Genomic DNA, 14476 nt, shown 5'->3' with positions numbered 1-14476 from the left:
CAGTCGCCAGAGTTTGTTTTTGCATAGCAACATGTGTTAACTTAATGCTCTGTAACATTTCAAAGACAAGCTTAGCTGGGTCAATAACAGGTAATAGAGCCATTTATTGATGCATTGCCTTAAAAATGGTGGTGTTAAAAAGCAGCTTGGTGGGTGAGCCATCCACAATAGTTAATAAAGAATGGTAACATTTGACTATGACGCAATCGCTAAAACTGTGATGCCCTATTAATCATGGGGAATCATTTCCAGACCTACCCGCAATCTGTGAAAATCTGCAATATAAAAAGACTTATAGTTATATATAGTTTTACTACTCCATTGCGCTTTAAACATATTTCAATTTATTTAAAGCACACTTTTTAAAGTATTAGTCAGAGCCTGTTCTCTCTCTTGTTCGCACAGTTCACCAAATAAAAAGTGTGCTTGCTTCAACCTTGTTTATTTTTCACAGTTAAAATTGACTGTAAAACTAACATACAAAAAAAGATAATTAAATATTGTATATTCAAACCCCACAATGGTAACAATTCTTATAGGGATAAATTCTGTCAATGGGAGCAATGACTATTATTGGTGCTCAGCTGGGACCTACAAATCAAAACAACATGGTACTACAATAAAGTACGCAACTCTAAATTCTGACTTTTTTAACCAACTTGCCTAAAAGTGTTTGTACATACAAAATGTTTGTAAAATGAATGTTCATAAGAGGTATTAAAAAATATGCAAGACGGGGGCTCCAACGATGAACCACGATGTAAGGGAAACACTTTCTTGTGAATCCTCTGAAGCCAATGACAATTGCTTACCATAGGAAATAATCCATCCACCCATTATCTATACCGCTTCTCCTCACAAGGGTCGCGGGGCGTGCTGGAGCCTATCCCAGCTGTCTTCAGGCAGTAGGCGGGGGACACCCTGAAGTGGTTGCCAGCCAATCGCAGGGCACACAGAGACAAACATCCGCACTCACAATCACACCTAGGGACAATTTAGAGAGTCCAATCAACTTACCATGCATTATTTTTGTAATGTGGGAGGAAACCCACGCAGGCACAGGGAGAACATGCAAACTCCACACAGGGAGGCTGGAGCCAGGATCGAACCCACGACCTCTGAACTGTGAGGCGGACGTGCTAACCAGTCGACCACAGTGCCGCCCATAGGAAATAATGACAATAGAAATAATCTGTGCCATGGTCAAACTGTCTCTATCAAAAGTATTTATTGAACCATATTTCAAAATTCTTCACAGTCGTGTAAGTTTAAAAAAAAAAGGTTAAAGCATTCTTAATATCAGTAGAGCTCATGTCTCACGGAAGGGCCAACATTTGCAAAGGTAGCGAATGTTGAGTTCTCGTCAAAATTTCCTTCCGACAAAAAAAACAAAACAAAAACAAAAACAAAAAAATACATGAAAACTGTTGGCGAACCTGTGGCAAACATTTGTCGAACGTTAGCGACCCTGAACAAAACCTGACAAGAAATCAACTTTCGCTACCATCACAAACACTCGCAAACATTGTGGGATACAGGCTTAAAGGGAATCCTCATATACCTTTTTTAAATTTTTTTTTTACTTGTCATAGAACTGTAAAAAGCTGACCATTTAATAGTGAATATTAAAAACTAAAATTTCCAAAGGACTAGCTAAACACGATGAGTTAATTCTTTGATGCTCACTAAAATGAACTCATTATGTCCGCTGAGGTCTGACACTATGCTGACATCTCGCGTGAGGCAACAATAGTCCATTTTATGGAATAAGTGCAACAGAACAACAAAACAGAAACAACAAGAGCCCAATGCTTGTTGAACTAAAGTCACAGTAACATGCTGCATTATAGGCTTAAATTTTGCGTGACAGTCATGAGCAACCACTTTTGACATATGCGTTAGAAAGAAACACAACACACCAGAAGCTAACCTGAGTTCGTTTGGCTCGTTTGCTTAACATGAAAATGGTAATGTCTTGTGTAACGTTACCCAAGGTGATGGGTTGAATTGTGAAGTTTTATAAGACTTAAGAGTAGGGATGCTCAATTATGAAAAAAATATCAATCACAATTATTTCGGTAGTCATTGAAATCACAATTATTCAAAGGTTAATTTATCCTTGTGTAAACAAACAGTGTGTTGGTATAAATGCATATTAATAATTTTATACATTCTTTATGATTATGCCAATTTTGTAATCATGGCATGTAATAATCGTAATTGTAATTGAATTGTGATTAATTCCACATCCCTACTTAAGAGCTGTATTTTTCCAATAATTTTGGTCACTTTCTGAATCGTACGATCACAGTTTCTGTCGTACATGATGGGAAAAAGGATAAAGTTGGTAGAAAAAGCAATCGCAAAAATCCTAAGTAAACAGTGAGACAATGCAATAAGAATTTTGAGGAAAAATCTTTAAAAGTCAGTAACTGTTGAAATAATATATTAAAATCTATAAAGATTAAGCAAAGGATGAAGTGTCTGAAGAAGTTGGTTACACATTCCCACTGGTTGTTTTCCCACCTGATTAGATTATGGCCACACACCCACAAACACACTTCGAGCTCTCGGCTTCCAGCGCCAATCAATGAGGAAATGAGGTGTCAACACGCGGGTGTTTATTCAAACACTCATTTATTTTTCTACCGGAAGCCAAAGCCGGCTCAAGCACAGACGACACCAGATGAGTGAAAGGATTTTCATCGAGGATTTCCCCCTCTGCTATACAAATAAATTCCGTGCCAATGTATGTGATTCTAGTATTAGTAGTATTCAAGAGTATATGGTTATACTCAGGAAGTACTAGGGCTGGGACAAAATATCGATAATGTGAAACACATTGTCATCTTTCATTCAACAAATCACAAGTGACTGCGATTTTAGGTCTTAGAAAGTACATTGGAACCTCTTAAGTAAAACTCCTTAAAGCTTGTAAAATATGGCTGGTTATTAATTTATTAGGAAATCTTGAAATTAAGAGAAGATTATGGAAAATCCCAATACTTACGTGAGATAATAGGTCACACTTCACTGGAGCTCATTTCAGATAACATCAAAGCATTAAGTATTTGCTATTAGAAAGAAAAAAAACATATCACCTACAGGTACACTGGTATTTACTGTGAAGTATGTGACTCAAATTTAAAGCAGTGAAGACACTGAAACCAAATTTTTGTTTGGTGCATTTGATTTAATCTGTTTGTGATGTTTGACAAGAAGGAGCACTGTGTAAAGATGTAATCGGTTATGTGAGATTAGCTGCCGTATGTGAGAAATTACAACATTATTGTACACAATAAAAATCATTTTAAATGTAAAAAAATAGTAAGAAATGGCCTTTTGAAATTGTCTGTTTATGAATTTTAATGTTCAAATTGAATCAACGTATTGAAATAAACTTTTCTACGATATTCTAATTTGTTGAACTCGCACCTTTAGATTACCAATACATAATCACTGTATTATAATAATATTGATGGCAAAATACTGCGATATTTTATCATCAGCAACTCTGTGACACCCACTCATAGGAATTAGCATCGAAATACAGTTCCATACAGTAGTGGCCACTTTAAAAACAACTGTGGCAGTTGGAAAAAGTCCCATCCCGATCAATGCCAAACGCCACCATGTAAAGCGTTCTAGCAAGCGCGGGCACTACTTCGCGTCTCTTAATTGAAAACGTTATTGGGACGCATTGTACTTGAGCTTTTTATAAGCATCACTATAAAGCCCTAGCAGGCTCCCAGAGGGGAAACTGCCCATTAATTTATAAGGTCCAGGCCTTGGCTCTCTTAATTGACAAGCTCCAGGCTACTTTCATCACTTGTCGACTTCATAGCGGCAGCCAACGCTTCCTCCCAGGATGCCATTGCATCTTTGACGTGAGGGTGTTGGTGACAAAGAGCAGTCTGCCGCCAGTGCTAAGGCAAAGCCAGGGCGGCTCTAGGCTGTTCATAAAACAAAACAACAACCGTGCACATTCCTCTTCGCGGTTTCGGCCGTCTGAGCATTTAACCTCGTCGACGTCGCTTCCCTTAAGTCACAACGGATCCAATTAGGAAGACATGACCCTTTGTTGAGGCTGTAAACTGTACCTATTACATTTATTACCTCCGCCAAGTGTTAAATGCAAGTGCAAGAGGAAATTTTGTTGGGTTGTTAGTAAGCAGGATTATGTAAAAGGACCCAAATAATAGCCAATAACCCATTCAGAAATACTTCCATTATGATTTTTACAGTTTTGCCATCCCCCTTATGTGAAGGGATTCACTTACTACCATGATATGAATTTCAGGCCATAACACTAAGCCCTCAGTTTCTATTTAACCCATTAAGGCCTAAAGCGCCCGGCTCAACAGCTCCCCAAAACCTAAGGTCGTGTTTGGAATTAGCCTTGAAAACCTGAAGTTTTCCCAGAAATTCAACACCTACAAAATAATTCATATTTCAATCCCTGTAGCAGACAGAAACATAATTCCCAAAGAATTTGAGAGCTTAGACATGTGGCTTTGACACAGGCCCGATTTTACACGTCGTCTATATCACTGCCGTTACTCATTTAAGAGCGACCGCGACCGCGTGTACGCCATTATCACTCGAAAGAATTCTAGAACATCCTCCGCGGGTTTACAACACCGTCACGTGTATATTCTGATGCATTTCATTGGTTAGAAACAACAGAAAATTATGTATACTCTCTCCGGTCTTTAATGGTAGAAAGACGCAACAGCGCTCCCGGCTCTAGTGGTAGAAACGTGGTTATGGGCTCCTGTCCTTAATGGGTTAAAGCAGTTAAATCTCTGAAAAAAATATGGATTTTTTTTGTTTTGTTTTGGTTTTTTTTTAGATCTTACATTTATACACAAAAATCATGTACGCAAGTACAAAATGTCAAACATTTTTGGTTGAAAAAATATACACTAATACACAGAGGTGGGCATTTTACAAACTTTTGCTGGCCCGTCATTTATCATCCGTCAGCGGCCTGGGTACCTGTTCTTCATTCGTCATATTTCAAACTGAACCAAAGTGTAATCAACACATGGTCAGTCTGGTAGTGGTCCGTCGGTCCGCCCCGCCAACCTCCCATAAAACACGTCAGCAAAACGTGTGTCCATCAGTGATGGGCCTCTCAATCCGTAAATGACAAGTGACGTAAATGCCGATTACTCTGACGAACAAAAGTCCATCTCCGTCAGTGCTTAGTGCGTCATTTAGAAAAATAAATAAATAAATAAACTTTTAAGGACTGCCTCCCTCACACAGATGCTTTAGAAATATGCTTTCTGTCATATTTGTAAATTTTATTGTACTTTTTTTTGGATGGAGCGTCACCCTCCGAGCACCCACAACTCCCCACCCCTTCGATTACCTTCTGAAGGGCAATATAAGTAAGGCTGGTCGATTATATGCTGACCAGTGATGACCAGTTGCGAGCTGTGAGCATTTTTATATTATCAGAAGCGCGGAAAATGTGCGTGACTGCAGCCAATCAGTCTAGCTTTTTCTTCTAACTTCGGTTTGCAAGTTGAAACAAGTAGCCGTGGCTGCAGAGCGTAGTTTGGGATGTGGCTAAACGTAGGGTGGACCTAAACACTTGACTCCGCCCACACAGATTCTAAGCGTCTTGTTTTTTCTTTTTTGTTAAACTATTTCCTTGGTGGCTTTAATGATGCACCGTTTTATGACATCATGCTTACTTTTCAACACTTTGTTGAACATCAGTCGGGGCGGAGCGATGAACTGTTTGACGGAAATCGAAACGACCATTTGACAATCATTCTGGGTGAACAGAGGGTTGTAGAGCCACGAACGCTTGTAAAATGTGTTCATGGGCCCTGAAAATGGGGCAGTTGATGTTTGTTCTGACTTCTGTGTGTAGAGGTCATTGGGTTCAAAAGTTGTGGTCAAAAGACGTTCTCCACTTTGAAATGAGTGGGATGTGTATTACCACATAAAAAAAATAAAGCCGCCAAGGAAATAGTTTAACGAAAATAGAAGCCACTAAGATTTCAAGAATTCATGTGGGCGGAGTCAAACATTTAGGTCCACCCCACATTGAGCCACGCCTCAAACTGTGTTCTGCAGCCAAGGCTTACTCAGTTGAAGTAAACAGAATCTGCCAATAAATGAAAGAAGCAGTAAACAGAAAGTAACGGTAACAATGACCGAACATGCAGCTAAACGCGCAGCTGACAGGCAGCCATGACTTCCGGAGATTAAGCTATTTTGACAAGAGAAGTTCCTTCCCATATCTTAGGTGGCGATTTCTCCAGAATGACGTGGAGGACACCGTTGTGTGATATGTGGTTAAAAACAAGTCAATACAACCTGTTGAATCATTTGAACAAGTAGCACCCAATTGATGATGTGGAAAGCTTGAAAATGGAAGCACAGTTTGCACAGGCTACCCACATAAACATTAGCAGTTCAGCCACTAATAACTAGCCGGCAGCCACCGAAGGAAAGCAGCAATCAAGTGTGTCATCTTTTGATTATGCACATTTGCAAATAGCCATGATGCTAAGGCTGTATGTAGGATCATAACTTAAAAAAATGTTGACTTTTTAAGGTGTATTCATTATTCCTGAGGGGTCCATTTCCATTATGTAGTTCACTATTTTGTATTGTGCCACATTTGTTGTGCTGTTGAATAAAAAATGTTTCAAATGAAAAAAAAAAAGTTAATAAAAGGTTTAATTACTCTATAATTACCTTTGTTGTCAATTAAAATGCCTTAAAATGGCCACTTAAAAGGAATGTAAAGTAGATTTTTAGCAAAAATAGCTTTCAAGTCAAGCCTAGTGTTTTCATATTTATTCTTAGCATTGTGTAAAGGGATTAGCAGTACATTTGATGCTACGTACATTACTGTACAGTAAGTAAGTACATATTACTTATACAGCACTTGTCACAGCAAGGACTCAAAGTGCGTCACATAATACAGTCATACATAAAATGCAGAATAACATTCCTACAGTTAACAAGCAAAAACAAAAATCAAACAAATAAATAAAAAAAAAACCAAAAAAAAAACCTCTAAACAATTTAGCCATGGTGGAATACCTGCCTAAACAAACGTGTTCTTCCTTGCTTTGTAAAATGTCCACTGAAAAAACTGCTCTGAGATTAAAAGGACGCGCATTCCAAAATGTGTTGGCAATGGACTGCAAGGCTCTATCACCTTTCAATTTCACCTAACGGGAAGATAAAATGACAGCAGATCCACAAATGACGAGCCTGACTGGCCATTGAAGGTTATACTAAATGTTACTTAACCCAACAGTATAGGCACAACAAAAGCAAAAGAAAAAATCCAGATGCCAAAAATCCAGTCAATTGTATCAAACGTCAAGTAGCACAAAATGCGTATTCTTGGTCGTTTATACAACAGGATAAGCAAAAAAAAAAAGAATGAAGCCTTTCAAGCAGTGTGTCTACAGCTATACTGCTGTATACTGCTACAAAGCTAGAAAAATGTCTCCCACGGTTAGCTGAACTAGCTCAACCGGACACCTTTTTCAAACGTTAATGAAGAAAAAAGCGTCTTAAAGGCATAAAATCGGACTTACTGTTGCACAAGTCGTTTGACAGTCCTTCTGATGGGCGCCGCCATTTTTCTTCCACCGACGTTAGAATTGAGGGCGTCGATTGGCTGGTTAAATAAATTCTTGTCCTGTGTGGTTGGTCGCTCCGGGCTACGGGGCGGGTACTGACAGGCTACCAGCTCATTGGCCCTCATGTCTCTGGGAGGTTTCGGGGGCGGGACGTGTGGGGGTCAACTTTTGAGCTCAAGGGACACATTTGACTTCCACAATGAACAGACATGAATGAATGAACGAGTGAATGAATGAAGTGTGTCAGTAAAATAACTTATTTTACAAACAAAATAATTAATTCCGGTTTTTAAGTTTTCAATTGCATTTATTTATTAAAAAAGATATGAATTAAAATAAAATAAAAAATGTCAAACGCTTATGTACAATTATTTATTCATCGCTATATTCTTCTTTATTTACTTGAAATACTTTATTGACTATTTCCCCTAACCCTAATTCTCAAATTCTCAAAGCACGGTTCTACAAGTGGTATGTGAGAATCACTGAATTGAATGTTCAATAGATGCGTAATGTTCCAGTCTTAAACTTATTAAAACAGTACAACACATTTGCTATGTCCAGGTAATTTGTATTTAACTTTTAAGTACAATACATTCAATCTTTTAGGACAGTTTACAAACGTTTATTTAGCTAAAATTTGTATTTGACTTTTTTAAGAATTAAATAATGATTTGATTAAAATGTAAGTACTTTTTTAAAATGTCCCTATATTTAATCACAGCGTTAATTTGCAAGCCGTGTATGTCACAGTGGGTTAAAATATCTAATATACTTATGAATACTTTTGATGAACACATGGGCCTAGTAGTACTACGCAGTATTTTAATGCTGGCCATGATGGTGGTCCTTGGAATTTTTTATTCTATTTTTTTGGGGAGGTGATATTGAAAAGTTTGAGAACCACTGAAATAATCAATTATTTGATGAGATAAATGATTTGAAAAAAACACACATTTTAATTAACGACTTGAACAATAAAACACTAAATTAATATAATAGGACAATTAATAATGTAAATGCTTGGTGAGCCAGATTAAATGACGTCATCATATGTGGCCTCCAGGCCATGGTTTGTTTTACCCTGCCCAAGATGGTCCATTAAAACAAGGGTGGGCAAACATTTGTGCTCAAGGGCCACATTTGATCTTTAAAATGGACAGATGGGCCATGTGATTTGTAGATGAAGTAAAGGTAAAAATATACTAATTTGTATGCATAAAATGTTTTATTTTACAAAGATTTATTGCTGCTTAGCGGTCCCCTCATAAATAGAAAAGATCATTATTGATGACAGACAGGTTTTATTGGTTATTGAAACTTTACCTTTTTAAAATCGTGGTAAACCGTCAAATCGTTAATCGGCCCATATATATTGTCTACATGCTTTGCTGCACCATTTGTGTTAAAACATTTATTGCTAAAAGCAGGGGTGTCAAACTCATTTTTGTCGCGGGCCACATTGGATTTATAGTTTCCCTCGGAGGCCCGATTTGACTGTGAAACCATATTAATGTTTAATCTCCGCCTCATTATTGTTACATATACAGTACATAACAAATAGATGGATAACTAGTTTTGAAATCAGAAGTCAAGATTAATAGTTTGCTCAACTATTGTTCAAGTTACTGTACTAACGTAACAAGAAAATGCTTGAAATGTCTCTATTATTTATTAAATATGACAATTTGAAATTTTAGTACAGATTTTTGCAAGCATCATAGAAGTTGACATGCTTGGTTTGCTCTCATGGGCCACATAAAAGGATGTAGCGGGCCAGATCTGGCCCCCTGGCCTTGAGTTTGACACCTGTGGCTTGTGTGTTCATATATATATATATATATATATATATATATATATATATATATATATATATATATATATATATATATATATATATATATATATATATATATATATATATATATATTTTTTTTTTTTTTAATTCTGTTTTGTTATGTCAGATGGACTGGGTGTCACGTGATGAGCAGGATTTCGACCCAGAGGCAGACAGGAGACGAAAGTGGCAAAGTAAAAGTCTAAAAATTCAAAGTAAAAAACAGAGCAGGGCTGGATTCAGCAGGGCATGGAAGGCTAAATGACGTTCTGAGAACGTGTAAAAAGTGAATAACTCAATTTTACAGACGGAAAATCACACCCAGCCTTTGTGAACAGATAAAAGGGCCAAAGCAACGACATCCAGGACCCAATGACCCAAACCCAGTCACATTCATAACACCGGGAGCCAATTTATTAAGTGTTTATACACAATTGTGATTTTTTAATCTAAAACAATTTTTTTTAAATAGTGATGGGCAACTGGAATGTATTAATAGCATTTTAATACATATTAATGGGGAAAATTGACTAGGTGTATAAGTAAACTAAGTTGTGAGCTTGCACATTAATCTTATAAGTCAAGGTACTACAGTATTATAATACTGTAAAACAATCTTAAAACATTTTACTAAAGGGCCTGCCCGAATTTAACACTACCAGCCACTACAAGTGGATATTGGGACGAATGCATAATTGCTATACATTATTCCGTATGTTTATAATATTTGGAAATTAGAATTTGGAAGTCAACCAGCGTCACAAAACAGAGATAGGGGGTTCCGCTATCTCATATTTGCGTGACACATAAACATCCTAATGATCGATGTTATGATTAAGCAGCTGGATTTTTTTGTCGCTTTGCTCTGATTCTCTGGCGCATTCAAGAACTCTTTGCGTCACTGCTGTTTGTGTTTACACTGGCTGGCTCAGCGAGACGGGAAGGCACGGAGACAGAATGAAGCTTGTGACCTCGAGAGAGAGCGGGGAGACGCGTGACCCCCCCAGGAGTCCCACCTCACAGCGGTAGTGAATTACGAGCCCTGCCATCAGCCCCAGTCTGAGCATGGCGCGCAAAATGACACGCAATATCTGCCGTGATTAAGTCAGCAGGGAGTTTGCTCCAAATGTCAACATTGGCCGAACAGCCATTGGGTGATTTTGAAAGTGAACGTGCTGCCACATGCACTGTACTAAATGGAAGAAATACAGTAACTCACCAATTAAACAATTATGTAAAAAACATTTAGACTAGTGCTATCAAATCATGTTATCATTAATTTTTCATTAGCCCTTCTCGGTTCAGCGAGCATCAAAGGAATAATTCCGTGCATTTTCTGTGTTTTTAAAAAAAAAAAAATTTTGCAAACACTTCCAAAAAAGAAGTAGTCTCAAAATAATGTTTAGAGAAGAAGAAACACAGGAAGCTATGTGACATCAATCAAAAGGGAATTAAAAAAAAAAAAAAAAAAAGCGATTTAAGCTTCCAAAGCCTTCTTGAAGCCTGTATCTCACTGAGCGGCAAAGATTTTCAAGTGTGCACACAGAGCGAATTGTGTTGTTTTTTGCCAGCGTTCCTTCAATGTTGCAAACAGTTGCAAAGAGAGTCAATGAAGCCTTCAAAACTGATTTGTCAACAAATGTGCCTTGAGCGTGTCGTACTTGGTGGCTAAACGCATTGTTAAGGCTAAAAAGTCATTCAATATCAGTAAAAAAAAAAAAAAAATACTCACTAGTCCTTTTACCCATTGCGAAGAAACATTCCAAATATGTAATATTTTACTCATTTTGCTAGCTTGTGATTTCAATATTAGTGTTGCGTGACCGAGACGACTTGACATGCGTCACGAGTCAGTCACAGACTGATATAGCGAAAATCCAATCACTTTGCACAATCAAATATTTTGGAGCCTCAGGTAATAAATAAACCGAAATTATTGTAAGCTTCTTTCTTTCATTTGTGCTTCCCGCCGCAGCCACCGTGGCCCGCAGCCCGATACCGGTCCAGGGCCTGGTGGTTGGGGACCACTGCCCTAAAGCACAGGTGCAGTCAGTGAATGGGGTGATTGATTATTGCAACAGCCTCTGAAAATATCAACACACTCTCATTTGTTTTTGCCTGGTTCTTGTTTTTGTTGCAGTTTGCTTCTTTCATGACAATCGTGTCATGTTTTTGTGGTTCAATAAAAAATTAAGCAGTACAGCATCAGCATACAGTATTGGATATTGAGATTCAAAACCTGATACAGTGTCAGTTGTTCCATTGTAGTGTGTCGATAGGTGCGCAGTGCTCAATCGCTTGGTGTGCTTGTGAAAGCCAACAACTGTAATTACTTGTGCAACATGGTCCACTCCAGTCATGTTCGGCCGTGTCGTACGGTGTGCAGCAGGCCTTAGATGGATGGACATAGACTACATCAACACTTGTTCTGTACTAAAAACATGTGATTTTTAATACAATAAAACATGTTGATTTTCATGGACATACAGTCTCCCAGCTAAACATAACGGGGGCTCGCGCACATCCGTTCACATGGGACAGAAGCAGCAACGCTTTTAGAAAATTCCGTCTTTGTGCTCCTTGGAAACAGGTTCTTTATCCCCTCCACCCGTCACCATCTTCGTCTTCTTTTTTTTTCCACTGATCGAACACAAATGTTGTGTGCTAATCCAGTGTTGATAGAATTTGGCACACTTTCTTTGGATCACAGCAAGAAGCTCAACTTCCATTCTGCTCTCCCCCAAGGAACCTCCTGAGCTCAAGAAAGCAGCCGACACTGGGTCGCGCCACAGCAACTTGGAGGGCGGGGGTGGAGGGTTTTCTCTTGTGTTGTCCAAAAAAATAAAGGGGGAAGAAAATCATCTTCTTTCGAGTCAAGTAATAGCCTTTGCCACCTGCACACAGACACACGCACAAACACACCCACACACACAGGAGAGCAGTATGGAAGCTCATTGAAGACAGTTGTTTTTAAATGTTGAATTCACCTAATGACCCCCTGTAAAGGCAGTAAAATATAAAACAATAATGTCAAAGGGAAGCTCTTTTTTGGACAGTGCTCAGACGTCTGCCTTCATTAACAGATGTGCCAAGCTAAGGAATATGAAAGGATAATTCACGGATGGCGAGTCGCCGCCTCACCCTGGCATTTATAATCATAAACAAAAGCTTTTCGTTTTCCAATTTAAATTCCTCATTATACTGTGACTTTTGCCAAATGCGTTTTCATTGAAAAAAAATAAATAAAAGAAACAGTATAATTGATTAGCTTTACATGCTTCTGATTTGAATGTGCTTTTTAGCCAGTTAGTTAAAAAAGGAGCTCCTGAGGCATGTTATTAGCATCATATAAAACAAAGCAACATATCAAACTGATTTTTTTACACTCCTTCTCCACCGATAAAATAATTGGCTTTCAATTCGCGCCTTTGAAAGAAACTTCTGTGAGGGCACCTAAAAAAGAAAAACGGTGTGATAGACTTCACAGGCCGAGAGTGTAAGATGGACATCAATGATGGCTGTATTAACCCATGGCTAAATCCCATCACACAAATGTCAGTGTATCCGTTATGAAACCGTGACATTTAGATCCAAGGTCTCCATTGTGGTTCCTTTTAAACAGGCAAGAGGATGTTTGTGCATTCTGCTTTGCATCTGTCACACAACTTGCACTTGAAGCACTGCAAAGGTTTCGAGATCATAGTGGAATGCATTTTACATCCAGGGTCAACAAATTAGCAGTGCTAGCGATTCTATGCTAGCATTAGCACCATAAACAGGCTGGCTAACATCGGCATGCTACGGCTGCAACGTTAGTAGGATGACTGATTTGTAACGGCGTGTTACACGTCAGTGCGTGTGTGTGCCTGCTATGAGTGAGCCAGTGATTGCACAGCATGTGATTGACACCGTCAGTCAAGCCTTCTGTCTCTGATTAGTTGTTTATCCTTGGGTGCGGTGATTTCTTAAAAATCAAATTAACAGTACAAGATGGAGCCAGAGATCATGATTTTAAGCATGTACTACTATTAGGTTAGGTCATGATGACAGTTTTAACAAATATGACAAAAAGTGATTTTAAAAAACAAATTGTAACACCCCCCAGGCCCCACCCCCCTTTTAACCACTGTAAAACCTAAATCAGTTTTAAAAGTGACGCTTACGTTGTTCCAAAATGTCACACAGCTTCCTGTGTTTCTTCTTCTCTTAAAATTATTTTGAGAAGACTCCTTTTTTGGAGTAAGTGTTGCCAAAAAACTCACACAGAATTATTCCTTGGATGCTCGCTAAACCGAGAAGGAATAAGAAAAAATGAATCCATGATTTGATAGCATAGTAAATGGTTTTTATATAATTGTGTTATTTAGTGTGTATTCTTTTATTATAATCCTAAATTACGATTCGAGTTTTGTGGGTTGTTTAATTAGTTCAGTCAGATATAACTCACTTGAAAAGATGAATTCAATTAGTTTAAACAGAGGGTTAAAAATATATGTGCACTAAATCAGAATTGTTCACTTAAACCTTCATCTTAAATTCAGCCAAGTGACCAATTCCCATACACTCTCCAAACACCACACACACAGCAGCTGTAGTACATCCTTCCTGATCATGGCTATTAGCGCAATGTAGCGAAACACGCTCGATGTGACGCGACCCGACCGCTCGCCAGTCTCGTGTGATGAAGACGTCTACATTTAAGGATGGGACAGTGTGTCACAGCGGCCTCATGTAACTAGTGCAACACCTATGAGCCACTTGGCCCAGCGTCACGAGATGTTTAATAATTGTCTCCTTAAATTAACTTGACTTATCTCGACCGCTGCCTCGGGCACCAGTTTGTTGGTGGGGGGATCGGGAGGCAATGGTCGGGCGAAGGGGGCCCAGAATGGTTGGGTGACGAAGTACAGCGCTCTATCACCAGTTCTTGTTCTCCTTCCCAGACGAGAAACTAGAAATGATATCATGACACTTTTTCACGCTCTTCGGCTGAGTGATGTTTTACCGACTCATTTGC

At 38.5% G+C, this 14476-nt stretch overlaps 1 protein-coding gene across 1 annotated transcript in view; it reads right to left on the bottom strand.

The window, feature by feature from the left end:
* Positions 1-7646, bottom strand: part of clybl (citrate lyase beta like) — a 90224-nt gene extending 82578 nt beyond the window's left edge. Inside the window, exon 1 of the mRNA XM_086052588.1 lies at positions 7578-7646. Coding sequence (XP_085908714.1) covers positions 7578-7621 — 44 coding nt within the window. The 5' untranslated portion in view covers positions 7622-7646. The remainder of the gene's footprint in view (positions 1-7577) is intronic.
* Positions 7647-14476: the final 6830 nt, after the last annotated feature.

Source organism: Filicampus tigris, chromosome 14 (assembly GCF_054856515.1).
Source record: "Filicampus tigris isolate MCC_2025a chromosome 14, RoL_Ftig_1.0, whole genome shotgun sequence".
Lineage (NCBI taxonomy): Eukaryota > Metazoa > Chordata > Actinopteri > Syngnathiformes > Syngnathidae > Filicampus > Filicampus tigris.
The sequence above is the reverse complement of the archived record's forward strand: the minus strand, read 5'-3'. Positions and strand labels throughout refer to the sequence as shown.